Here is a 26,672-nt window from a genome sequence, read left to right as displayed (position 1 = left end):
GCATCTATTGTCAGAAACAACAAACCTTTTCTTGAACAAAACAACTAATGTATGATTGAGCTTCAAGGGATCACTGGTTTCATCTATTGGTCAAGTATCCTGGTTCAGTCTTCATAGTCTCCAGGCCTGTAAGAAAATGTAATGATCAGTTGTAGGTCTTAAAAGACCTAGTCTCTCAAAGGTACCAATTGAGGGGCAGGCATTGAACTCCATAATTGAGGGCCATAAATTTTCCTGGTCTGCCAAACAGTTCACTGTACTTTGAATTCAGAGAACAAATACAGTAGCAAAAGAAGACTGATAAACTGTTAATATCTCTGTAGCTGCAGGTTAAAGTCTGTCTTCTTCAGAGCTAGGATTGCTTTGCAGAGGTTCTAAATTTGTCATAAGATTGCAGTGAAAGTCCATGAATTTGAGGTCCTCAATTTTTCTGAAGGAACTCTGTAAAATTGCATTATATTCTCATTTCTGATTACTTTGGCTTCATTTCCAAATTTTCAACCATCTTCCTCTGGACACTGAGCAATGACAAAGAAGCCAAAAACAAAAGATTGAAGAGTGGTTACAATATGATAAAAGATGATAAAACATGTTTTCAAAAGGAAATTTCCTTTTATATTCAAAATGAAACAGAATTTATTTTCTCACACACAAAACAAAAAGTACATCTGGCCTTTTGATTAAGTAACAACAAAAAGCTACAAATAAATTATCCTGGTATAGTGAAGTGAAGATTATTTATTATGTAAAAAGAATAATATAATTCTATCATTCAGATTGAAATTTGTAACATGCACTGAGGTGAAAAATTAAAGATGAAGTTCAAAAATAAAAATATTGAGGCATATAACTCAATCTTTTGTGCAGAATATCATCGAGAAACATATCAATATATAATTGAGTCTTGATTCTCCTGCAAACACAATTGTGAAAAGTCATTCAAGATATACTACAGACAAGTGATGTGACAAGAATGTTTACCTATGTCATCATCCGTGGAACATATGAGCTTGATGTATACAGCACAAACGTCAAACCAACCCAGAATTATCCTAAATCATAAATTTACTAGATGTATACAGCTAATATATATATATATATATATATATATATATATATATATATATATATATATATATATATAATGCAGTAATATATTGCTCAAGGTGCAAAATTTGATAAATCATGATTATTAATTCAAGGACATCAAGTCATAAGCAAATGAATCAAAATAGGCATCTCCTAGACTCAGGAGAGCGAGGAAGAAAACAAGAAAGAGAAGGAAAAAGGAAAGAGAGTTGGAATTCTACTCTCTAGTCTCTACTTGTTGGCCCATGCTACCGAATCAATCTCAGCTTGAGCACTTCTATACAGCTCCAACCTCTTCGCAAGGGCAGTTCTACGTTCCATTATTGCTGGGTCTTCGTCCAACAACTTTCCCAGCTGCTTCCCCTGCAAACAAATTTCAAGAAATATAAGGAGAGAGGGGTCTTTTGCAACGAAATCAATCACACACCCTAAAGATCAAACTATGCATTTCCTTGATGGAAAGACTTGATCACCATCAAGTATAAACAAAGAATCATGGTTTAAAAAACTGCCCAGATTGGTATGAACTGGGCAGTAAATAGGTATGAACTGGGCAGTAAATAGGTATGAACTGGGCAGTAAATAGAGAAGACCATTGATGAGTCTATTTTGGACGGTTCGGTCCCAATCGGGGTTTTATTAAAAATCTCTCTCTCTCTCTCTCTATAGCTCCTTAAGATAACAAAACATGTTCCATAACCTGCCTACCATCGCTTCTCCTCCTCTTCCTTTCCCCTTCTTACCATGGCATGTACCAGTCTACTGTGTCGATACACTGAAATAAACTGCACCTATACTGGTCCAGCCAGAGACCAGTATGGATTCGGCATACGAGATTAGAACCACACAAAGATTTATATGATAAAAGGAACAATGATACTAACACAAGAAACTATATAAACTAGTTCCCTTCTGAAATCCCACTTCAGGTGGTTTCCATGAACTTTTTTGTCGTAGAAGACCCTACATGAGTTCATATAATACAGGTGGAATTCTGGGGGCTCATATTTCAGATAAACCAACTGCTGCAAAAGAGTAACTCTCGAGCTTAGTAGAAACAAAAAATCTATCATGAGACAATGTTTTCAAAGAATCAATACCAAACTTAAAGCTGCAATTGACAAACGACGTAATTTTGAGACAGTAAAAGAATTGATAAAAGATTTGTCTCAAGTAACCACCTAACCATTAAAAATTAGAGTAGATACATAATGCTATAAAGAGGGAGCATAATTTAATGAAGAACTCAGAGGAAAACGTCAATGCCTCTTCGAGGAAACAATCAGGTCTTGGTCAGCTTTAAAGTCACAAGAATATACAACAGATAGGTTGAAATAAGACAAGAGACCACAAGTAGATTAAAGAGTCTGCAAACTCTTACCTCTCTTTTTCCCAAATCAGTAAAGAAATGATCGAGCAAGGAGCGCTTGGCCTCACGTACTTGACAGTAAACAATGGATTTGGGTATGGAGTTCCGCAAGCTTGCACATACCATATTGACATAAGCCAAGACAGTAGTTCCTATCAAAACAATAGGATAAGAAAATGCTGCATATTTTTTTGTAAAGTTCATCTTTGCATTTTCAAGTCAAAAAATAAATCTACGAGGAAAAAACGGATCATAGTTTTAGAAGAAGCATCATATGCAATTTCTTATAACGGTTCAAACTACAAACTGACTAAAGTATCAGAAATCAGATAAGCCTTCGGCTAATCAGTAACCAAGTTGTGACTCCACAGGAAATAAATTCTGGAAACTCAATAAAAAGGTATATAACACTATTCAAGTCCAAATATTACCACTACTAACAATGACAAGATAATGAAAAATACCAGTTCTTATAAAATGTTCACCAAAAAAATAAGAACTCACCTACACGTCTAAGGTAAGAGTCATTATATCTATCAAATAAAGAATGCGTTGGATTTCCGCCTTTCTCTACATCCTGGGGAAGCTTCCGAAAGAAATCGACAGTCAGATAACTGCATTCCATATCTACCAGCTTTAGGGTCGCTTTCTTGCTTTCTTCCCTCATACGCTCCAAAGATTCAACAGCAGCATTCCCAACCTCAACTCTCAAAGTAGGGTATTGCTTTAGTTCCTGAAGATAACTATAATCATTTTCTGATTTACTGAAATAAAATCTAAAAGAAATATTAGATAACTTGTACACAATGCAATCGAGTCATGTGAGAACTTATTTTGAGTATATTACTACCTCGAAAGGATTATAGTAAGAATTCTATCCAAATTGTTGTACTGGTCATGACAATCCTAATGTAGCTAAAAGAAAACATAATCACGTCCCCACCACATATATATGCACATGACATGAAGTATGATATAATAGTCATTATATTATGAACCTTCGACTAATATATGCAAAGCTGCAGGTCTTCCCTTTTTTGTTTAATGGCAGATGTTGTAAAAAAAATCAACACATATACACACACAAAAATCAATATTATACCTTACACCAGTAGCAAGATAATGGAAGCATGAAGTAATTTTACTCTATCATCTAGGATAACATACACTCTGTTATTGTGAGTTATCAATAATGTTGAATATAATATTTTTCAATAGGAAAGCCAAATTCAAATGCTATTGAGCAAATGGAGCAGATTTTTATTTCTATGAAAAAGAATGATGAGAAAGAAAAACACGAGCCACCATGTTGAAGCAAAAAAAAGTTGTCCAGATAAAAATCATAAAGTAAACTGCAAGCTGAGCAAGTAGAACCTACGTGTGTCTCATTGATAGCCTTATGGACCAGGTCCTTTAATATAGCATGAACCTGGAATTAAGTAAACAATATCAATTTATTAGTATGAATAGAGTAGAGCATACAAAAAATAAAATAGAACATCCATGTTTTCAAAGGTAATAAGGAATAGCAAATGATACATGGATGTGACACTAAACTGCCAACATAATAAGCCAAATTGCAGTAATCAGACTTGTTCAAGAAATCCAGTTCCTGGTCTATAATTTGAAATTTTAATCCAGCTTAGCTGTGAGAATAACAAAAAAAAAGAGAAGAAAGGGACCAGACAATTTGTAGAATTTATGATGTAGTACTTGACATCTTTACCACAAATTAACCCATCAAATTTTGTGCGCAGCTGGAAGCTATTATAACTATGTTTTTAAGATTAATCAAACATTCATCACTTGGCTTTTTAAGATTGTGCGGCAGACACATTACCCCAAGGGAATAGATGATGTAGAAATAAGAGAAAATGAAATTAATGACCAAACTAAAATCTAGAAAATAAATAGCCAATCAGTAGTTACAATCATAAAGACACCACTATTAATTGAATAGGTAAAACATCAAGTGTAAAGAAATCAGCACCTCTAAAATATCCCATAAGACATAACTAGAAATGAAAGTACTGAAGGGAATCATTATTAATAGGGATGTTTGCATGAGCACTAATGTTCCTTTATTGTCAAATCACTTTGCTACACAATTAAGGTTAATTCTTTATGACCAGTGTCAAGAGTCACAAAACAGTTTATTTGTTTACGACAAAGCTACTTATGTTATCCTTCACTATACCACATTGGTAAGAGATATGTACTAGGCCTCCTTTTTCTGAAATAAAATATCTAATCTAATCAAAATAAATGATGAGCCTTGGAGAAGGGCCTCACATTAATACATAAAAAACAATAACATGAAAAATGTATATAACATGACTCATCAATTCCCACAAGATACAAGTTGTGGATGTGGTGTGTGGAGAAGGTGGCCCAAACCTCCTCTCTCCACATGCCACATGGCTCATGACTTTGAACAACAGTCATGTTAGACAGCCCTGCTCATATAATCAGAGGCTTTACTGATTAATTTCTATCATTCAATATTAAAGTTCAATCTGCAAAAATGATGCATCTTACCCAATAAGCACAACATATAACATAAGTGTAAATAAAGCAAATCAGTCAAACAAGGGCACTGAACAATTTCAGCAGTGCAGAGGATCAGAAAAATAGATGCGGAATTCTCAGTTGGGTGCATACTGAATCAACAGCTGACTCTGCAGGGCCTCTAATTGAGACTACAGAAGATTCAATAAGGCGACGATATCCTTGTTCAGGAGCTATCAAGTGAGGCTGATATCCATCAGCTTCAGTAACAGTTTTTCTTACATTCTCCATTGATAGATGCTTGTCAAACTGTAACCTTTTTAGAGCTGCAGGGAGTTGACTGTCAAAAACATTGTAAATCTTCTCACCACCTGGACGCCTGCAAAAAACAAGATAGTCACATTAAGTATCCATGAACCCCATCAATCATGAGTTTCTAATGCACAGAAAGTAGAGTTGTCCAGACAATACATATCATCAGTACAGAAAGCATAGCTGCTTTATTTTGCTTGTTTAAAGTATGCAGTAAACATAAACATGGCCTAAACACACTATATGCAGCTACTTATGATCTGAACCAATTATTACCTTCACAAGAGATAACAACACATCTGTGTAACAGTTATAACAACCGCCTAAAAATCTGATAAGAGCAGCTGATTTTGTTCCCAATCAGTGACCACTGGCTTCAAATCTCTAACATGTTTAACAAAGAAGTTGAAGATATCATAAGCACTGATATCTTCCAACCTGATCACTTAGATAAACATGTTGAGAAATGTTTTATTGTGGATCTGCTTTGCTGTCACCCAATGAACAGACTAGCCAAGTTTTGAACTGATAGAAATTACAATTGAAATTTGTATAGTTTCATCTTAGATCTTCATGAAAAGCGAAAATTATTGACATCAATGTGTACATGGAAATTCTGATAACAACTCAGACTCCAAAGAGGATGAGTGAAATATCTTATTCTTGTGAAAGATCCATGTTATAAATATTGAATCATTAGTCTAAAGCAATGCAGTCAAATCAAATGGAAAGCAGAATATAATGATAAATATGATCGATACTAATAATTCTATGTCTATGACACATACATGCCATCAAGGTGTTCCTTGTAATTTTGATCAAAAACACGGCAAATTTCCATAATTGCATACAACTTTCCCTGCAAATAATAGGAAAAAATCATGGTTTAAAACTTGACTATCAATGTAATGCAAATTAGAAACAGAAAATAAGATAACAAAGATAAATACAGCAGTGAAGAAAGGAAGCCATGAGAAATTGACATGGCAAACCAACTAAAACTATAGATCGTATAGAACAGAACTCAATATGGTTTGCCTCTTTTACTATATCTTTTACTATAAGCATTTAGTATGCCAATATCTAAGAAATTCAGCTTGTTAAAAGCAATAAGATACATGTAACATATTCATGCTCATGAAAGTTAATGATTGTAACAAGTACACTTAAGCAAAAATGATGACAACTAAGGGCAGCTAACGAGGTGGTTTCACGAAGGGAAAAACTCTTTATCTAGGAAATTTAAGCAAAAAATTGGATTACTATGCTCGATATTATTTGTCAAGCAACTGTCACTGCATCTCCAGATTCTAGTGACACCTGGATCATGAAGTATAAGCCTAATTAGCCACTGAGAGGATCAATAATTTAATGAAGCCATAAAATATCCCTGTAAAAACTAATCAAACATAGAAAACATATTCCCCTATACTCTGAGCAGTATTAGCAAGTGTAGAGTAACATTAGATGATACTTACTCCAGTATCTGCAGCAATAGGTTTCCCGAGACGGCTTAGCTCCATTTCAAGTTCAGTTATAGTTTTACTTATCAGAGATTGAATGCCTGGAATTCGGGACTTGATTACTTGTTCCAAATGCTGCAGAGAAACTTTTACTGAAGACTGCATTATACTCAACCAAACAGCAAGAGTACCATTCATGTCCTGTCACAGGACATGTAAAGGAAGAGAAACTGTCATACCTTTGACATCATTTTAGCCAGATGCTCTGAACCCATCCTATTTACAAGATGCTTGTATTCTGGTGTATTTGCAAAATACTCACGCTCTCTATTTCTGGCAGCAATCATGTCGACATTCTTGTTAATGTCAGCTTGGGAACGGTTAACAACACCAATCCATGGAAACTGTAGCTTGTATGATTTTCCTTCTAATATCTAGAAAAACCAACAATATTTAGTGAACAAAAAAAAATACTTGCAAAACAATAATCAAATGTATACTCAAGTGTGAGATAATTTTTGAAGAAGTGGAACAGAAACAACTGCTAAGTTCAAAGATATCAAAGTAGTTGTGCGATATATTTTATTGAATTTTTAGATTATATATATATACATATATATATATATATATATACATATATATACATATATATACATATACATATATATACATACATATACATATATATATTTCTAACAGCAATGGTAATGACAAACTAGTTAAATTGAAAAGATAACACAGTTGATTCCAGTGTAGTACACCTGATCCGTATCAGTATTATCTAAGAACGATCCAATTTTACCCAATTTTTTGGCTTATCGCTACAATTAACTGGAATCAACTAGAATCAATTGAACTCAAAACGAATTTGATCAATTCTAGCAATTTTTTAAAATCTCAAAAGATTTAAAAGGAAATGAGGAGAAGAATAGAAGGGGAGAAAGGAGAAAGAAAAAGAAGTAAAGATAAAGGAAGGACAGAAAAAGACATAAAAGCAAAACAAATGAAATTTTGCTCATTAAGAGAGTGAAACAAACAAAATATTGCTACTATTATGTTTGTTATTTGCTTGGACTATTGCATTTGTGATCTAGTACCATTGTTGCAATGTTTGTCATCCACCATCCATGTAATACAAAGAGGAAAGGTTATAGGGAGAGGAAAAAGAATGATACAGAAGAGCCTTTAATCTGGATGCTATATAAAATTGACATGACATGTGAATCAAAATTTATTCCAAATCCCATGAGTGCTCCGTTCAAATAAAATATGTTTTTTATTTGACTTCACATCAAACTATATTTCACGATCACTATCTTCAAAATTGTAGGATATTGAGTTTAGGATTTTTTATGACATGAAATATTATAATAATATCTTCATATGACATTAGCATTTGTTTCCCAATAAATATATAATATTTATTATTAATGGATAATTTTTATTATTTTATCATCATTTTTATCTTTTATATTTTAGTTTTGTGTTTTTCAATGATAAGTTGGATATCCTAACAAATATAGGGTGTAGAAGAATCTTTTAGGATAAAATATTGTTATTTCCTCATATTCTATATAATTTTCCAAACATTTTATTTTTTTAATTAATTCAGTGCTCAATCCTAATCCCTAAACTCTAATACAAATGACCCCACCAATCCTGATCATATCATCTCTAGTGTACACCAACATTGATATTGCAATTATCGCAAGATCAATAAAATGACCATTTAATCTATCGGAAGTTAACAATACATGGAGCTCCAACTATAAATGCTATTGTCAAAACTTTTTTCATTATGACACTCAAACCTTGCATGAGGCAGCTGATAGAAGCATAAAATTCTCAAATCTTATGAGCATGGATAAATACAAATTTCAGTACAAGGCAATCATATTGCCCCAAATAGAGTTTACTAGAGAAAAGATTCATATAGCTGACCCAAATAATTGGGTATACGTTAATAGTACATGGAAGACCATTGCAAGCTGAAATGAGCTCAAACTAGAAGCAATTAGCTTTGAAGATTAAATACAACCAGAAATTGAAGCATGAGATACAACATCATTAACAGGATGACAACAATGACAAAAGAAACAAAGCACAATTTTAGTGGCTGCAAGTAGTAAGGAACTACACCAAGGCAGTTAATGTCCACATGACCAGCTTATCAGCTATACTCAGATTTCAACCACAATAACAAAACAGCAATGAGATTTATTTTGAGATTGTCAACCCAAATCAAACAAGTGATGAAATCCAGAAAGGGAAATAATATTCCTGCAAGACCCGTTTCCTGCATCATAAATGTTCTTGCAATATCTGTAATATGGAACTATTATGACTACATATATATTATAGGCCATTAAGACAGTTTAGATTAATACAATAAGTTCATTATCGGGCTTGCCATTTCTTGTTTTGAAAATGTAAACAACTATGTGCAACAGCACTAGAAAATTCCTCTTTTTCTTGTTATTGATGAAGTTTCTATGAGCATTAACATCATATTCACCAACACTAACTGGGTTACTTTTGCCATTTGGCACCATGAAATAGAAAATCTTGAGAACTCTCTGATACATGTTTCTAGAGGTAGCACATCAGCCTTTCTCATATAACTCAGATGAAGGAATACAAAGTAAAAAAGAAAAATCTAAGCTGATGTATTCTGGCTAAGGTGTATAAGCAACAAAGGAAGATCATGGCTAGCAAGACTGCAAGAGTATCCGATAGAAGATACAACACCACCTAAAAAGAAAGAATTGACATTACACATAAACTGAGTATGATAACAGATAATTATTTACATAAGTACAAAAATTGACTATCTGTATGCTGCAATTTTTTGTACTATAGAAAAATATATAAAAACAAGAATGACACTTTTTAAAAGTGAAACCTATTAAAGAAAATCATCTTACATCAACTGCATTAGTGCCCTTGTCCATAAGATCAATTTTAGTAAGCACTCCAAAAGTCCTCTCACCTAAATTCAAAGAGAGTACATAAGAATTAGTTCGATGATGATAAGGTAGACAGAGAAAACAATCAGCTTTTCGCCCAAGTTTGACATGCTCCAAAGTGTCATGAAGCATGGTAATATTAACTCTTGAGTGATAAATTAAACAATATTTGCTAGAAAATAAGATATATAGTTCATATACATTTAAGGAAAAGGAAATATGTCTTCCTAAAGACATAAGAGATTGATTCTTCCACAAAGTTAAAGAAAATTAAGCAACTTCAAAAGAAAATCATCATCAATTAACATATTGATTGTTGGTTCTGTCAACTGCAACAATTTGAGTGACAAAAAAAATCTGAATGGTACAAGTTAATTAGCTGATCTCCAAATTGAAAGATGTGCTTAAAGAAATTGCTACTAGCTAGAAAAACTTGGATAAAATCCCTGACCTAATCTACACATGATGCCACAAATTTGGCATATAGTAGAAAATAAGTAGTATATATCAGACATAAGAGAAGATGCAAACAGATTGGCAAATTCGCAAAAGAGAAATTTGGCTATGTAATATTAACAAACAAGTTTTTATGTAACACAATGACTGCATTTCTCTTGCCCTTGACTAGGAGGTTTCATAAGTTGAAGTAGTTGAACACTAAGAAATGAGAATGTCACTTGCCAAGCTGTCATTAATGGAGAGCAGAAACATAAACATTGGCCTACTTTCATCTTGAAGCTCCTTAGTGAGCATGTGTCTGAACAAAAAACCTGTTGTAGAAAAGAATTACAGTTGTGATCAAATTATACTATTGTTATAATTTACTAACAGCAGTCTGCAATGGCCGTGAAACATGTAAAGTGTAAACAACCTCTCTACCCGTAGGAATAAGGCTGCATATATTGACCCTTCCAAACACCATATTGGCAGGAGCCTCATGCATTGAGTCTGCACTTATTGTTTGGCAATGATAGTGATGGGGGCAAAGTTTAGAGTATATGATTGGCAAAGAATAAAAGACAACAAATGAAAAGAAAATTGAAGTAATAAAATAACAAAAATGTTAATGGTAAGTTGTGGATGTGGGTTGGATTGTATTTTTATCTCTTAGCTGGAAATCAATTAACTAAATAATCAGTGAAGTTCAAGCCTTATCCATCTGATTTGATATGAATTGATTTAGAACTAGGTCTATATTGCAACTGGACCTAAGTTAGAACTACTAGTATTGGAAGGTTGAGGTTCCACTGGTTTTACCTGTTAAGCAAACAGCCAAATTGTGAATGTTGACTCTGAAAGAAAAACATATAAAAAATAATGCTAAAGCATTATTTCACTTAATGATAAATTGTGACTTAAAAAACTGGTTTTACCCGTTAAGCAAACAGCCGAATTGTGAATGTTGACTCTGAAAGAAAAACATATAAAAAATAATGCTAAAGCATTATTTCACTTAATGATAAATTGTGACTTAAAAACACTTCATTCCCCACTAAGCTATCATCAAGTGCATCTAAGAAGTTGGCATTTGTATGTGAATGATTATGGGTTTATGTAAACATGATTAATACAAAATCTGGGAATAACCTACTAAGACTCATTCATTGGCTTGAGATGAGTATAGTCCTCAATGAACATATGCAGGTACATTTGAAGGATGTGTATAATTCCTCCATGTCCATATGTTACTGTCAAACCCAATGGGAACTGAGAAATGGTTGTCAATTTCAGGTATGGTTTCCTTAAATTCTAAGGCATGCATGTGAGCCTTCAGATATCACTCTTGTAGCATAATATCAGAATATCACCTCTTCCAACTGCATGCATGTAAGACTTCAGATACGTAAATTGCATGAATAGTCTCTTCCAAATGCAGCAGTTATGGCCTCTGAACATTGATCTGTTTGACACGGCATATCAATATTTGTTGACTTCATGTGACTCTGAGGCCAAGATGACTCCTTTACTTCCATGCTCATCATGTTGCTAGGTACTATTTTTTTGAGTGGCAAGGAACATAGCTAGGTGTGCAAAGATAAAATCTTGAAGCTGAAGCTGAAGATTCACTTGTAGTTAGCATACTACTAGACAATGATTGAAATATCGTACCATACCAGAGTTTCGGCGTTCGCTCGGTACAGTACGATACTGTATACCGTTCGGTATATATATATAATTCGGCGACGTCACCTCGTTTATATATATATATATATATATATATATATATATATATATATATATATATATATATATATATATATATATATATATATATATATATATATATATATATATATATACTTTTTTTTTTTTGTTTCGTCCGATAACGAGCGATCTGTGTACCGATCAGCTAACAGACCAGTACGTACCGCTCGTACCGGACGGTATTATTCAAAATTGCATACCTTGCTACTAGATCGGTTACTAATTTTTCAGAAAATTTATTTGTCTCAGTTAAGATTGAAGTGGCATTCCACATCTTATAAAATATTTGGAAAACATATTATTTGTCTTCTTTATAAAAATATTTTGTTTTATAAGGAGGGAAGGTTAAGCAAACATCAAACATGTCCAATGTGATCCAGCTGTATGGCCTGGGCAGCATCAGATAACACTCTTAGCAAGTATATATAAACAAATGCCAAAAGGACAAAGGTCTTTATTTATTTTATTTCCGATGTCTATTCATAAGGTGTGTAAGCCGCAGGCATTCAAATAAAAGATGACGTGTAACAGACACCTTATTCTAACTCATACAAAGCATAACCATGCCAATTCATTATTCTCTTTGCTTATGCAGAATCATATGGAAAAAAACATTGTGATTATTGCATAACAATTGCAAATAAGAATTACACATCTCATTGATTGACAAGTACATCATGTCCATTATATGCTACTTTCTTCTAAAAAAAAAATCAGATGAATTCAATTCAGAACAGATACCAATCAACAAAGGCTGGGAGCAGACACATTTTATCAGTCAGTAGCATTGCATCAATTACCAAATACACCTAAGTTGCAAAACATAAAGTACGATCAGAACCATCATTCAGTCAAGACTCTTAAACAAGGCATACCTACTACTTGCATTTCTTATGTTGTTTTACACAGTAATAGAAATTACAATGACAAAATTGCAAATTCAACTTCTTTCTTTATTAATTTCAATGTTAAATCAGCTTGTCCCATATCAAATTTAAACTTCCACCTAAATCAGGAAAATGGTTATACAGATGTCGATAGGTGGCACAAGAACAAACATACAACAAAAGAACTCCATGCAAAAGCCTCCATTGTATTGCCAATCAAATTTCACTTACAAAGTCAAATTAGTCTAGTGGTTACATCTTTCTTAGGACATCAATATATATGTATGAATATGCATACTTGCTCAGCTATCTTGGACAAACTCATAGATAGGGATCAAATGGGCTAGTCCTTCAGAAAAATCAACATAGTAAAATATTCTTTAAAAATCTGAGAAGACAATAAGAAACTACTACTTGTAATTCTTTATTTCAAAAAATATCTTAGCATAGAAGAAATGTAACTGCAATTCTGCAAATACATACCCTTGGGGTCCACTTCACGAGAAATCTTAATTGCATCTGATGTAGCAAGGTCCTGATTGGCTGGAGAAATTGCAAGAATGATACAATTAGGCTGCAAATAAAGAAAAGAGAATTCAGATTCCTTCCAAATTATCACCTAAATAAAGCATGTTAAGTCATAATCTAATATGACATCCTGAACCCAGTGTATGAATCTGGCAATATAACAAATGAAACTCAGTGAGTCCCAGTAATGTGCCAATGTTAGTAGTCAAGAATCAGAAGAACAAACTTAATGGACTTATAGAAACAGAAAATAAATATCTATTGCAACAATTTACACGCTTTAACCAAAGAAATAATTACTACTAGTTATTATAAGAAAGTTGTTCTCATCAAATTTTGTGACTGACATAAACATAAACTGCACACTGGATTTTCATGCAGATTGATAAGCATCAGATATTTTGACAAATTTTACACATATATTACCTTTTCAATGTATGCACGGACCATATTCTCGATATCAGTTACAATGCTCTCAGGTTGACCCTCTGCAGAAGGTAAATTACACTAATATTGCAGGGAATGGCCTTCTAAAAGAAGACAGGAAACAAAATGTATAACAAGGAAAGTGAAGTACCAACTGCCACCTTTGTAAGTCCAGGTAGATCAACGAGTGTCAAGTTTACAACTGTCCATTTAAATATATTAGAGAAGAGAAAAAATAAACTCTAAATTCATAGATGCTGCATATATTTTGGTTACATCATGGCTAAATTCACAAGATAGAGTACACAATAATTGGACTGCCAAAAGATATGTATGCTAACATGGTCAATACTCAAAAGCCACTTCACTTTAATTCTGTCACAAGCTAAATCAGATTCTAAGTTACAACACATTGAAACTGATAAAAACAGTCAACAACAAAATCCGCCTGTAGGAATGATGACCCTAATCTCACACACATTTCCATTTAAAAATAACCTATCTGCTGATTAGATAGTTAACAATCAATAGCAAAATGATGTAATTTAGCAACTTCTACACCAACATAATATCAAGTTCTTCGGCAATGGTCATGTCCAAGCATGCACAACATGACATTGCCATTAACTCACTATTCATGCCATTAACTCACTATTCCCTGAAAAGTAACTTTTTTTTGTCAGCATCTTCATCATTCATTTGCCCATTAAGTTTAATGATATTGATACCCCATAACAAAATAAATGAAACTTCAGATATGTCAAAAGAAGACAGATAATAGGCATTGGCTTATTAATTTGCTTCATCTAATTCAGATGTGATATAATACATCAGTGCCCTCTTTTAACTACATCTCAGTTTCCCATTTACATGTCTTGAACTATAAAACATCATACAATCTATATACTCGTGAAACTATAACCATAGCCTGATCTATAGTCATTAAATATGCATACAGTTACATTTCCAGGAGAATGCACAAAAACTGGGTAAATTGCTTTAACTCCCTTCCTTAAGACTCTTCTTTAAATGATGTGTGTTTTAGGCTTTTAGCCAAAAGAGACATATGATGGAGTGATCATGTCAAAACCAGATGGCTCAGACCTCCTAAGTTGATAAATTATTTATTCCATATAAATCAAACAAGCTATTTTATACCATTCAATAGTTTATTTATACAGATTCATGATGTTATGGAGCTGAAGGCCAGAATCTTTTTATGAACAGAAAGTTTAACCTATACAAGATTCAAATCTAAAGAAACAGCAATATTAGTTGGATCATGAAAATCTTTTTATGCATCAGAGAATATGAATATCCAGCAAATGTCCCCCACTATGGCAAAGATAAAAGTGTAAAACCATAAAAAAGAAATGTATCCAGTTTGAGGTTCCCACCAATGCAGGGTCCAGGAGGCTAAAAGTGTAAAAGAATTCATATGAATATAAATATAAATAAGTTATGAATACATGTAATTTTAATCTGTGTTTTCAGATATCCTAAAACTATATGTACATTACTTCAAAATTTCATATAAAATTGATAAGTAATCAAACCTCATATCTTACCATTAGGAGAAAATATACTTAGATGAATTGGAACAGAGGAGATTTGCTTTGAACGGCCGGTCTCTCTATCAGTTTCATCTTCGATCTCCTTCCTAACTTGAGCTGCATCATGAATATCATATCAGCAGATTAGAATAATAAGAATCATAAAACAGATAAATGATTGATTGCATGCACAACCAGCCAATGGCTTCAACATAGGTATAGAAAAGATCAAAAGAACAGAACATGAACTTTGGATTATGACATGGGAATACATATAAATAAGGTTCTGGAGAATAATATACATTCATCTGCAACTGAGGGATCTCAAAGGCGATCTTTTAAGAAAAAAACCTAGCAAGTTAACCTTTCCTACACATGATTACCAAAGTCGGTGAACTTCTTCTTGGGAAGGTGCATAAACTCTGCATACTCTCTCCCTTCATCAATTTTATGAAGTTGCAGTACGAGGGGGCGGCGAGTAACAATTCCTGCAAAATTATATAGCCTAAAGTAAACGAAAGATAAATTAGAATAAGCAAGAAGGTGCTTAATACATGATTTGGGCCTTGAAAATCACCTGAACCCCTTGGCAAGAAATCCTTGCCAACTATGCTTTCCAGTACTGACGACTTACCTGAGCTCTTTAGAAAATAAACAATCATGAGACCAGATATCACATGAGACATTGTTGCAAGAAATCTGGAACAAATAGAGAATACAAAGCTAAAAATCTTAACTGATCAACAAGTGCTGTAATCCATGAAAGAAGAATAATCCATTTATGTAACGGGCACATCAACCATCAAACAACTCGGATGAAAAATCTTAAAGGCGAAAACCTTGTTCTCAAATCCCAGAACACATGTCTTCATAGATACAAGACTCCAATCCAAAAACAAATAGCCTAAGCCCGCAGAACAAAGGTAGAAGACCACATCAACAGCGATAATGAATGACGAGGGGAGGCAGAGAAATCAAGAAGCCGAATACCTGCCCGCCGACGACGGCAATTGCAGGCAGGGAGTCCCACAGCGTCGGCAAGGCGCTCTCCTCCCCATGATCTCCGAGGGCGGTGCAAGCCCTCTGGATATTGTTCACCAAAGATATCAAATTCTCCATGTCCCCTGTCGACCGGACGTGGATCGAAAGAGATCAATCGCTTTCCCCAAGACGGGATCGCTTCTCGCGATTGTATTCCGCGACAGAAGGAAACGGAGAATGAAGCGCCGGAGAGAGGCGATTTGTAGCGCGCCTCCGCCATTTGAGCGCCAAATCGAATGGTTTCAATCGGGGAACGGATCTCTTTTGAAGCGGTCCACGGGAGGTGGGCCGGTCTGGACCGTCGGATGAGTCGTCGGGCCTCTTGCTCGCTTCATGATTCGTGTCACCGTGGACGTAGCATCCGCCGTTGGATTCGGATCGGACAGTCTACGTCGAGTTCTGTTTGCTTTACTCGTCTGTTCTCCGAAACGGGACGATCGGGACCGTCGGCTCGATGTGTTTCTTGCATACTTTAGGATTCACTCACCGTCATCATCGACGGTCCGTCGAACAACGAAAGTTTTAGCCGCTTGATTTGGATCGAATGGTCTGTGATGATTCCAAATAACTTTCGGAAAAAGAATAGCATCATAACATTAGATGTGTGCTGAAATATTCAATATCTTTCCTCTCTTTTCTCGCAGTGTTGCACATCTAAGCATAGTAATTTTCTATCATTAGTGGCTTCAACATTGGCTTGCATCCACCAATCAACAAGCCATCTCAGTTAAAAGCCTCCCATCCCCCTTCCCTCCTCTTTCGCATCTCCTCTCGTCACCTTGGCTCTCCTTCCTATGGCTGACCAAGGAATGGGGGGCCGCTGCTTCTTCTTCTTCCTCCTACTCTCCATTCCTCGCGCCTCGCAGCAGCATCGTCTCCTCCACCACCACCACGCCATAAACCGGCTGGTGCCGCACCACGCCATAAGCCGGCTGGCGCCGCACCCCGCCATTAGCCCGCTGGCGCCGCAACCCGCAGCCACAGCACCCAGCGGCGAGGGACAGGACCCCGACACGGCCCATGAGTTCCTGTCCTCTCACAACCAGGTGCGCGCCACCATCGGCGAGTCGCCCTTCGTGTGGGACGAGGCGGTGGCCGAGTACGCGCGCAACTGGTCGGACCTTCGGCGGAGCGACTGCGCCATGGAGCACTCGCAGGGCCCGTACGGGGAGAACCTGTTCTGGGGGTCGGGGCAGGACTGGAAGGCGGCGGACGCCGTCGAGAGCTGGGCGGCGGAGCGCGACAACTATAACTCCTCCGACAACTCGTGCGCGCCGGGGAAGATGTGCGGCCACTTCACCCAGATCGTGTGGAACAGTACCGCCCGCGTGGGCTGCGCCAGGGTGGAGTGCGACGCTGGCGCCGGGGTCATCATCGTCTGCGACTACGACCCACCGGGCAACTGGGTCGGCGAGATGCCCTTCAACGTAAACACTTGAGGAAGCGAGGATGACGATACAAGCTTTGGAGCGGCCGAGCCTCCGGTTGCATGCGATTGCATGGGAATATTCTCCACGTTCTTCCATTTTTGCATGGTGGCAAGATGACGTGAGATCGTCTCGACGAGTTGAGATCGTTTGCTATGTAATCCTGCGACTGACCACATTTTAATCTCTTCCATTGATGCTACAAAGTTTCATTCCCACAAATATAGGAGCCAATTAGCAGCGTCACAAGGTGAACTGTCACACAGAGACACACACACACACATGTTATACAGCGTCACAATTATCAGGGTAATATTTTCTATAATATTGCTAACTAGCAATTTTTGCTACGTGTTATACCTTTTAATAAAAATAAATATTAATTTGAAGATTGGTTTTCTTGATGGATGCTACAATTGGTGAAATCGTCTCTTGGAAGACATCCGATAAGTGAAATCGGCATTTGTAGCTCGCATGTTGGCCCAATTACGGCCCATCGAAACCCATCCAAAATCGGTGGGGTCCACCGATCGGACGGTCAACATACGGGCTCACTCAATTAGGGTTCGACTATAAATAAGCCCGACGGAGACACGGGACCGACTGTCTCGTCGCGTCGTTAGGGTTCCTGCGGAGCGAAGACCAGATCTCCCGTACCCGCCAGGATGGTACGCTCGTTGATGCCATTTGCCCTCCTCTGTGATCTTTGCTTCTTCTTGTTACCTCGCCGTTACGTTCGCTTGCGGTCCATCTTAGAGGAGTTCGATCCATTCGGATGTTCCAACTAGACGGTCTTCGAGAATAGATGAGTGGTGCGGAAGCGGCCGGATATTGCTGCAATGAACATTAATTTTGGAGTGTGAAGAAGAGGAGTGCCTGAATCGGGGATCTTGGTCTTATGTTTTGGTAGGAAGTGATGAGGTTTCTTTAGAAGTTGATCGTATTGAAGGGATCGCATCTTGAGATGCTCAAGGGCCCGGGAATGTTTGGTCGTGGTAAAAGATGAACATCGCGAGTTAATGCAACATTTGGGATATGAGTGTTTGAAAAAGAGATTTGGATGTCGAGAAACATTCTTTTTTCCTTGGTTGAATGAAATAAAAACGTATTATCTTGGTGCTTTTTGGGTAAATCTAATAAATGATGATTCTGTATTGTTATATGCTGGCGAGAATGGGGAATGGTAGATGTTCCAAGCCATTTCAGACAATGCTTTTCTCCAGAAAGGCAGCTTTTGCAAGAGGTTATATATCCTATAATAGTTCATTTGAAAACTGCATGAGGTATGCTAGGTGTCTCAAAAAACCGTATGATATCAAATATTCTAACATGTTTTCCAATCATTTATTTATCTAGATTCTATGTGTTTGAAATGACATGTTTAGTGATATCTTTCGATATTGAGACGTAGGAGTTTTTCCTTGGATTTTCATCTCTTTAATGGTGAAAGAGATATAACATAGGAATATAAGACCAATTTAACTGGTATCTTTCATGATCTTTCTATGACCGGCGTATTCACCATATTTGATTTCCTGTTTGTTCACATTGAGCTGCCCTAGTGTTGCTGGGACTTTTTCCGGTGTGGTCTTGTACCAGTGCCTTGCTAGGACTGTATTGTTAACACTAATTATTTGAAAATTGTTTTGGTCTTTTGCCTGATATTTGTGTTTGTTCCACTTGAATACAGACGAAACGCACCAAGAAGGCTGGAATTGTTGGCAAATATGGTATGTTATTCTCAAGGCATCCTCACCTTTTATTCTTTTACTATGTAAGATTTTTAACAGTTGCAAGCATTATCTGGCTTCAGGTACCAGATATGGTGCTAGTTTGCGCAAGCAAATAAAGAAAATGGAAGTTTCTCAGCATGCAAAGTATTTCTGCGAGTTCTGTGGAAAGGTGCAACTTTTATATAAATGAGTGGTTGATGGTATACTGAGTTTATTTTTGCATAGTGTACAAACTAGGTATTAAGAGGGATTCAGTTTATTAGACTCTAAGTTCTCTTCCCTTGAAATGCATAGTTGAAAATCATATCTGCGAATTTTTTGTTCATTTGCTTGCAAACCAATTCGGCATGTCATGTCCTGCAATTTTAACTTGTCACAAGTTTGTTTTATCCTTTAGTAATGTATGGCCTTTGAATTTTATTTGTTTCAATCTTAATTATTGATGTGGTTTGTGTCATCGTAGTTTTTAGATGGTCCCATATGATTTATTACCATCTTTAGCTTGCCCAATATACGGACTTCCCCTTGTGGATTGAAGATTTCTGTGCACCTAATCCTTTTAGGATAAACTCGTCAACTCATGGCCTTTATGAAGAAACATAGTTTGTAATTTATCATGGTGAGCTGGATTCTTTATGGATCATTTCAGTCGGTTCATTTCTTGGTGGTCTATTTTTCGTTTTCGCATTCTTCCCTAGGAATTTGTACCTCTTGCTAACTAACATGTTTTTATCTTCTTTCTGCTGCTGCAGTATGCCGTGAAAAGAAAAGCAGTTGGGATTTGGGGATGCAAAGATTGCGGTAAGGTCAAGGCTGGTGGTGCGTATACCTTGAAGTAAGTGTTGCATTTTTGTATCTGTAGCTATTGTATCTGCCCTTTTGTTCTTTTATAACTTTGGCCTCATGGTATCTGTAGCACTGCTAGTGCTGTGACTGTGAGGAGCACCATTCGTCGGTTGAGGGAACAAACTGAAGGGTGATGATGCACAGCAGGTGATCGGACAATTTTTCGGTAGAAAGGTGGTTTCACTATCAGCAACTTGGTGTTTGGTTCCGTTGTAACCGGAGAATTGGTGCTTTAACCAGTGTCGTTGAGACTTTGGATTGACGGGCGTCTTTCGTTGATTTTAGTAGTTATTTAACTTTTGAGAGGTCGATACATTCATTCTCGTGCCATTATGCTGCTTACTGATTTTAGTAGTTATTTAACTTTTGAGAGGTCGATACATTCATTCTCGTGCCATTATGCTGCTTACGAATTCACCGTTTATTTTCTTGGCTCTTACTGGAATAACATTTAGATTATTTGAGTTGGTGAGTTGGTTGATTTCTAATATCTAGTTAGCACTTTTAATTTGATAAATATAGTATATCATCATATCTGATAAGATCCATCCATGTTTTCAATGAAAAATGTATTGGATGAGATTTTGAACTCTTATTGTATACCTTGTTTAATTGTATGACACAGTCTACTTATCAACTTTATAACATCTCAACAATAATAATAATAAATTAATTATTTAAGATCGATTATATAAATTTTTTATTGTCATTAAGATATGTAAAAATCATATATGTTATGCCAAGACCAAACATATGTATACATATTAACATCATCCTTTTGTCAAAGCACTCATACCCATGATATGAATTAATCTTGACATTCTCAATTCACCTATATATAAATACAACCACACCTGTGTCAACAATTGAATGCTTATCAAACTTCTTCAACAGGTGCTTAGGATGATATAAACAGTACTCTCAGGCCAATGCCAACAGCAAACTCTATTAGCAAAGTTGATACTCTTCACATGTTTCTTACAAAATCCAAAGAAAGATTGTTCATTCTAACAATAAATTGCCCTTGATCTCAATCTCAGAACATTAAGCAGCTGCAGCAGCAGGGATGTACCAACCATGGTGGATCTCCACAGCTTTCTTTCTCCTCGCGAGCCTAGACTTCCTCCGCGCCCCGGTGTTCCCATGCAAAGTGCCTACTTGGATAGCTTTGTCGATTGCCGAGTATGCATCCGCTATAAGTTTTTCGATCGGAAGAATTTCTTCTGCCTGTGCATCACTTTTCTTCCTGAGTACATCAAGGGCTTCAAGGACCTAAGCCAGAAAAGATAAATGACAATTGCTTGTGTCACACTGTAAGAAAATTGAAAGAAACCAAATGAGGTAGTATCCACTTTTTTTAGAACAAATATGAGATAGAGACTAAATCACAGCATGACAATATCAAAGCAAACATGTAAATATACGTCCAATGCACTTTCTGCAAAAACCTGATCTATCACTTTTTCTCTCATGATATAATTCCTACTTGAATGGTGGTGTTCCACCAGAGGAGCCCATTTGTTTCCCAGTGTTTTCAGTACTTGCTTACCAAGAAAACAAGGGAAGAAGTAAAACAAGCCATATCAAAATTTTCCCAGTACTTTCCCATTTTGTACCTTTACAAGGGAAAACAAGCATCCAAAACAAGCATTGAAACCAAGAGAAAGGTAAATTAGGCATTTTATGCATTAAAGATGATCAAACATGAAAAGAAGGTTATAATGAGAAAAAACACATAAGTTTGTCTGTGCACTCAGAAAAGCATTAGATACATGAGATGTTGGAACAGGAATAAAATTTAATCCTTCAATAGAACTAAAATATGTTAAAAGGTGAAATAAACTAAGAGAGTTAGGAAAAGAACTTAGAGGGGGGAAAATTGCCATCCTAGTCTCGTGCTGGAACTCATCCGGTAATCGCCCAAAATATAATCTTCCTGTACACACGTACGTGGAGAGTTGAACAAATACTTTGCACCAACAACTAGACAAAGTAGAAGATCATCGAAGGAGTAACCAAAAAGTGAAGCTTAAACCTGAAGAAAAGAATATATGTCGTCTACCAAGGTTCGTCGTACCGAGCTATATCGCTCGATATGGGTGGCACGTACCGTTCCGCAAACCGATATGCGGATCGCCCTCCAGCAAGCGGTACCAATTATATGATCCCATATCGGGCGATACGAGGTCTGTACCAGTCAGTAACAATCGGATTTTGACTGTTACTAATCAAGAGCTCAAATTGTCCTATTTCAAATGATCAATTTGACCGTTGGAACCGTATGAAAGGGATTTTAAACCCTTCCGCCCGCCACATTCATCCACCCAGTATGCAAAGGCAAAGGTAAAGGGGAAGGCAATAGCATCAACCACATCGTTGGAAAAAATTGAGCCGGGCGATGAGACACTCCGACTGTTACCGATCAAAGGCTCAAATTGCCCTATTTCAAACGATCAATTTGACCGTTTGAATCATAGGAAAGGGTTTTAAAACCCTTTCGTCTGCCACAGTCATCCGCCCAATGTGCAAAGGCAAAGACAAAGGGGAAGACAATAGCATCAACCACACCGTTAGAAAAAACTGAGTCGAGCGATGAGACACCTTCTCAATTGCATTCAACCCACTCGGTCCAGAGACATTTTAGTTCACGACAATCACACTATGACCATCACCATATCAATGCACCAATGACATATGATGTATCAGTATACTACGTCGTGGGATCATTTCAGGATTAGGTCCGATAAACATATCAAATTGATATATAGATATATAGGATCGAGGATTGATTACTTGATTCATTTAAATCTTAAAGCTTAAATTGTTTAAAATATAATATAACAATCCAAATCATTTCTTTATAAATAATTCAATACTAACAGAATGAAGGTTCAGAACAGAATGTATCATAAAGTTACTCCACAAAGCCCAAAAAAGATATGTGTCACTATTCTTTCTTAATTTAAATATTTTTGCTAAATTATACCAAATTTATATTCATTTCCAATTTTAAAACACTTACCTATTTTTTTTTTCATATTTTTAAGAATTTTTGGAGCTTTTTTTGGTAATTTTACCTTATCGTCAGTACGCTCATGTGTATCGACATATGGTATGTTGGTAAGACTCGGTACATATCATACCAATAGCTGGTTGGTACACTATTATGAACCGGTAAGACGAACCTTATTATCCACTATGGAAGATGATGGAAGATGGCTAAGTAAAAGGGATTTAAAAATATTTTTGGACCAACCCTTGACTACGACATGGCAGAATGCAAGCATGTTATGTGGTTTGCATGCTAACCACATTAGCAACAACACAAGGGAAGCAACCAGTTACCTTGAGAAGTGTGCACAAATACATGCAACTACATAACATAGGTCATGTGCACAGTGCACAAGATGCAAGCAACCCAGCCAACAGATATGAGGGCAAATATAAGGGCATTTTGGTGATTTTATTTTATTTTAAAAATCTAATAATCCCAACAAAACACAAAATTACCTTAAAATAAATAAAAATTGACAAAATAAAAGTTGTGTGTGATCAATTAGGTGTCTTCTTGAAAACTTAACCTCATTTAGTAAAGTGGGCATCAATTACTAGACTATTCACTAACTCACACACACAGAGAGTAAATTCTTGCAGGTTTAAGTGTTAAAGGATATACATATCTTTTTTCTTCATGAGAAATCAAAGGATTGTGTCAATCATCAACCATGATTGTCTACAAATTTTTTGATTCCCATATAGGAGAGCCACTACCAGGGATATTGAAAAATACTATCTTGGGTCTCTCCTAGAGTCATGCTTTTCTTATATCACTACATAGGAGCACTAGTCACTCTAGGAATGGGTAATAGGAAGGAGCATGATCATGGAGCCCCGATCAGGGAAGAACATCTAAACTATAGAAAATATGATGATGTGCATTTGTGCATGCTAGGTGGGTTGCCCACGTCTTATTCACTATGCACATGACTTGGAAATTCTACTATCATTGCATGCATTTGTGCATGCTTCTCAAGGCGATCGATTGCTACCCTTATGTTGTTGTTATGGGGTTAGTATGCAACGTGCGACATGGCACGCTCGTATGTTACCACGTGGCAATCACTCATTGATATAACAAATCTTTTTAATCCCCTTTACTCGACCATCTTCCATAGTGGATGACATAGCTTCTTTTTTCCCATCCGAGCTCTACTTTCCTATTGCTTCTGATGTTTTTTTTATTTGTCTAGCTGCTGGTGTGAAGTGTCCATTCAATGTGTCTGTTCGATTCTCTACATAAGTGCGCATAGAAGAATCAACCCCCGAACATACAAGAATTGATGCTTCTATTCTTTTTTTATATAATAACTATTAGTTATTATATTTTGGGTGATTCCCAACAAGCGCCAACACGAGAACCAAGAAGTACACTTAGGACAACGATTTTCATGCCTTCGACTTCTTATTCAAACTCAATTTTTTTCACCTTTTTACCTCTTTTAGTTCTAATCAGAGGATTAAATTTTCTTCCTATTCTAATATAAGAGAATTGGAAGAAACATATGCTGATCATAAAAATTAAGAATTAGCATATGCTGATCATACAAAACACTCTCCTTTCAAGAGTCATGAGATTACACCACTAAATCATGCACCAGATGATATCAATTCAATCATGTAATCTCAAAAGTCAACCAATTGGTGACAGAATGGTAGTACTTTGTGTTTGTTACTCTGATATAAAAGCATAGTCTTTTTCAGAAGAAGTTTTCTTCTTATTGATAAAAGATGTGGTCTTTTATGATAATTGTTGCCACGAGGAATAGACATAGTAAAGATATTCAACTCATCCTAGCTTATGGTAGTGTAAACTCTTTAAGCTATCTTCAAGAATTGATGCTTCTATGCTTTTTTTTATATAATAACTGTTATAACAACAAAGTGATTTTTTTTTAATTTAATGAAAGCAGCAGGTGTCGAAATTATTATTTTCTTCCTTTGTGTCAGAACAAAATACAGCACCAAACCAGAAAGTACTGATACATCATATCAAAATTTAGTGGTGTAATCTAACCCCTATCAAATTTACTGATACACCAAACCAGAAATGGCATACGCATACACCCAATTCTCAGCAATTACTCTGAGAAAGAGTGATCATCTAACCCCTATCAAATTCTTCACAATGGCATAAACTTGATTGGCACGATATACTCAGACAGGCAGTCAAGCGAAAAGTGATCAGAAAAAAGAAAAGAAATAAAATCTCAATGGATTATCCTCTGATCTAAGTATGCGTATGCCAAGAACAAGCTGCAATATGTTGTGTTCAAGCCCCCCCAAGAAATGTAGACAATAGACATCAGCAAACATTACCAACACAACATAAATAGGCAGCAGCATTCTGAGACTCGACCTATGTAGCAATCATGTTCACCGAAGCTGACACATAGGTCAACAATTGGCAAAGGATTAATCCGACGCAATCACCAAAGAGATTGCGAGCAAAATGACCAAAACAGAAAAGGCGAAGGAATGAAATAGGAAGCCATCGCTAAAGATACAGAAAAATAGCGTAGTCGGGAATTCCTAATCATCGAAAAGGAACGAAGTATAGTTAAAATCTTTCGTGCTACGCAAAGCAATGGAAACCATCAAAGAACAGGCAGAGGAAAAGAGCGAGAAACATCAAGAAAGGTGCAAAGTTTGCCTAAATCAGTGAGAGGAAAACCTTCTTCATCCGAGTCTTGATCTCGGACTTGCGAGCCTTGTTGTAGATGCGGCGCCTCTCGGCCTGCCGAGTCCTCTTTGATGCAGAGTCGTACTTCTTCGGCGCGGCCTCGCACACCACCGCGGGCCTCCGCAGCGGAGGCGCCCGGGGCTTCTCCACCGGGCGTAGAAAACCGACCCCTTTCGAGAAGAAACACCAGTTAGTCCCAAATCGAACAAGAACAGAGCTCCATCTCAAGATAATAAGAGTAGGAGTAGCTTTACCTGTTGGGAAGGCAGTGAGGGAGAGACTGGAGGCGAAGGCGAGGGATGTGGCTTCGGGAGAGCGGCGGAGAGCGAACCCGGCTCTTCTGCTGCTTGTGTTGCTGAGGGAAGAGGAGGGGGAGAAGGGTTTGGATTTGCAAGGGAGAGTAAGGCACGAAGCAGCAGCTGCCGCCATGGTGTTCGTTCTTTTGCTCCCGACCTTTTCTTTGATGTCTCATCTTTATCTTATCCTTCTCAAGTCGCGAGTAGGTGCTGCAGTTGTCATCGACAAATCACAACCGTCTGATCTAGTGATGAGAGCCCAAGCGCTTGATCGTGCAAGCAC

The 26,672-nt window shown here is 36.5% G+C and overlaps 4 protein-coding genes across 4 annotated transcripts; 2 read left to right on the top strand and 2 right to left on the bottom strand.

Annotated features, from left to right (window-relative positions):
* Positions 1–1,317: 1,317 nt before the first annotated feature.
* On the bottom strand, positions 1,318–16,524 carry LOC135672549 (dynamin-related protein 5A-like). The gene is made up of 16 exons (XM_065181043.1): positions 16,297–16,524; positions 15,884–15,947; positions 15,690–15,794; positions 15,322–15,423; positions 13,905–13,955; positions 13,754–13,815; positions 13,283–13,373; positions 9,666–9,730; positions 6,981–7,175; positions 6,757–6,876; positions 6,067–6,137; positions 5,120–5,345; positions 3,837–3,887; positions 2,963–3,191; positions 2,471–2,610; positions 1,318–1,452 (listed from the first exon to the last, which is right to left on the bottom strand). Exons 1-16 carry the CDS (start codon positions 16,423–16,425, stop codon positions 1,321–1,323), a joined length of 1,833 nt encoding a protein of 610 aa, XP_065037115.1. The 5' UTR covers positions 16,426–16,524; the 3' UTR covers positions 1,318–1,320.
* A 632-nt stretch (positions 16,525–17,156) lies between these two features.
* LOC135672168 (pathogenesis-related protein PRB1-2-like) lies at positions 17,157–17,886 on the top strand. Its single transcript, XM_065180624.1, has one exon. The coding sequence runs from the start codon at positions 17,157–17,159 to the stop codon at positions 17,784–17,786; it is 630 nt and encodes a 209-aa protein (XP_065036696.1). The 3' UTR covers positions 17,787–17,886.
* A 472-nt stretch (positions 17,887–18,358) lies between these two features.
* Positions 18,359–20,739, top strand: LOC135657569 (large ribosomal subunit protein eL43z-like). The gene is made up of 5 exons (XM_065175975.1): positions 18,359–18,442; positions 19,465–19,504; positions 19,588–19,676; positions 20,260–20,342; positions 20,424–20,739. The coding sequence occupies exons 1-5, from the start codon at positions 18,440–18,442 to the stop codon at positions 20,485–20,487; spliced, it is 279 nt and encodes a 92-aa protein (XP_065032047.1). The 5' UTR covers positions 18,359–18,439; the 3' UTR covers positions 20,488–20,739.
* Positions 20,740–21,157: 418 nt separating this feature from the next.
* LOC135657553 (small ribosomal subunit protein bS20c-like) lies at positions 21,158–26,561 on the bottom strand. The gene is made up of 3 exons (XM_065175972.1): positions 26,348–26,561; positions 26,085–26,263; positions 21,158–21,625 (listed from the first exon to the last, which is right to left on the bottom strand). The coding sequence occupies exons 1-3, from the start codon at positions 26,520–26,522 to the stop codon at positions 21,398–21,400; spliced, it is 582 nt and encodes a 193-aa protein (XP_065032044.1). The 5' UTR covers positions 26,523–26,561; the 3' UTR covers positions 21,158–21,397.
* Positions 26,562–26,672: the final 111 nt, after the last annotated feature.

This window comes from Musa acuminata, chromosome BXJ1-4 (assembly GCF_036884655.1).
Source record: "Musa acuminata AAA Group cultivar baxijiao chromosome BXJ1-4, Cavendish_Baxijiao_AAA, whole genome shotgun sequence".
Taxonomy (NCBI): domain Eukaryota; kingdom Viridiplantae; phylum Streptophyta; class Magnoliopsida; order Zingiberales; family Musaceae; genus Musa; species Musa acuminata.
The sequence above is the reverse complement of the archived record's forward strand: the minus strand, read 5'-3'. Positions and strand labels throughout refer to the sequence as shown.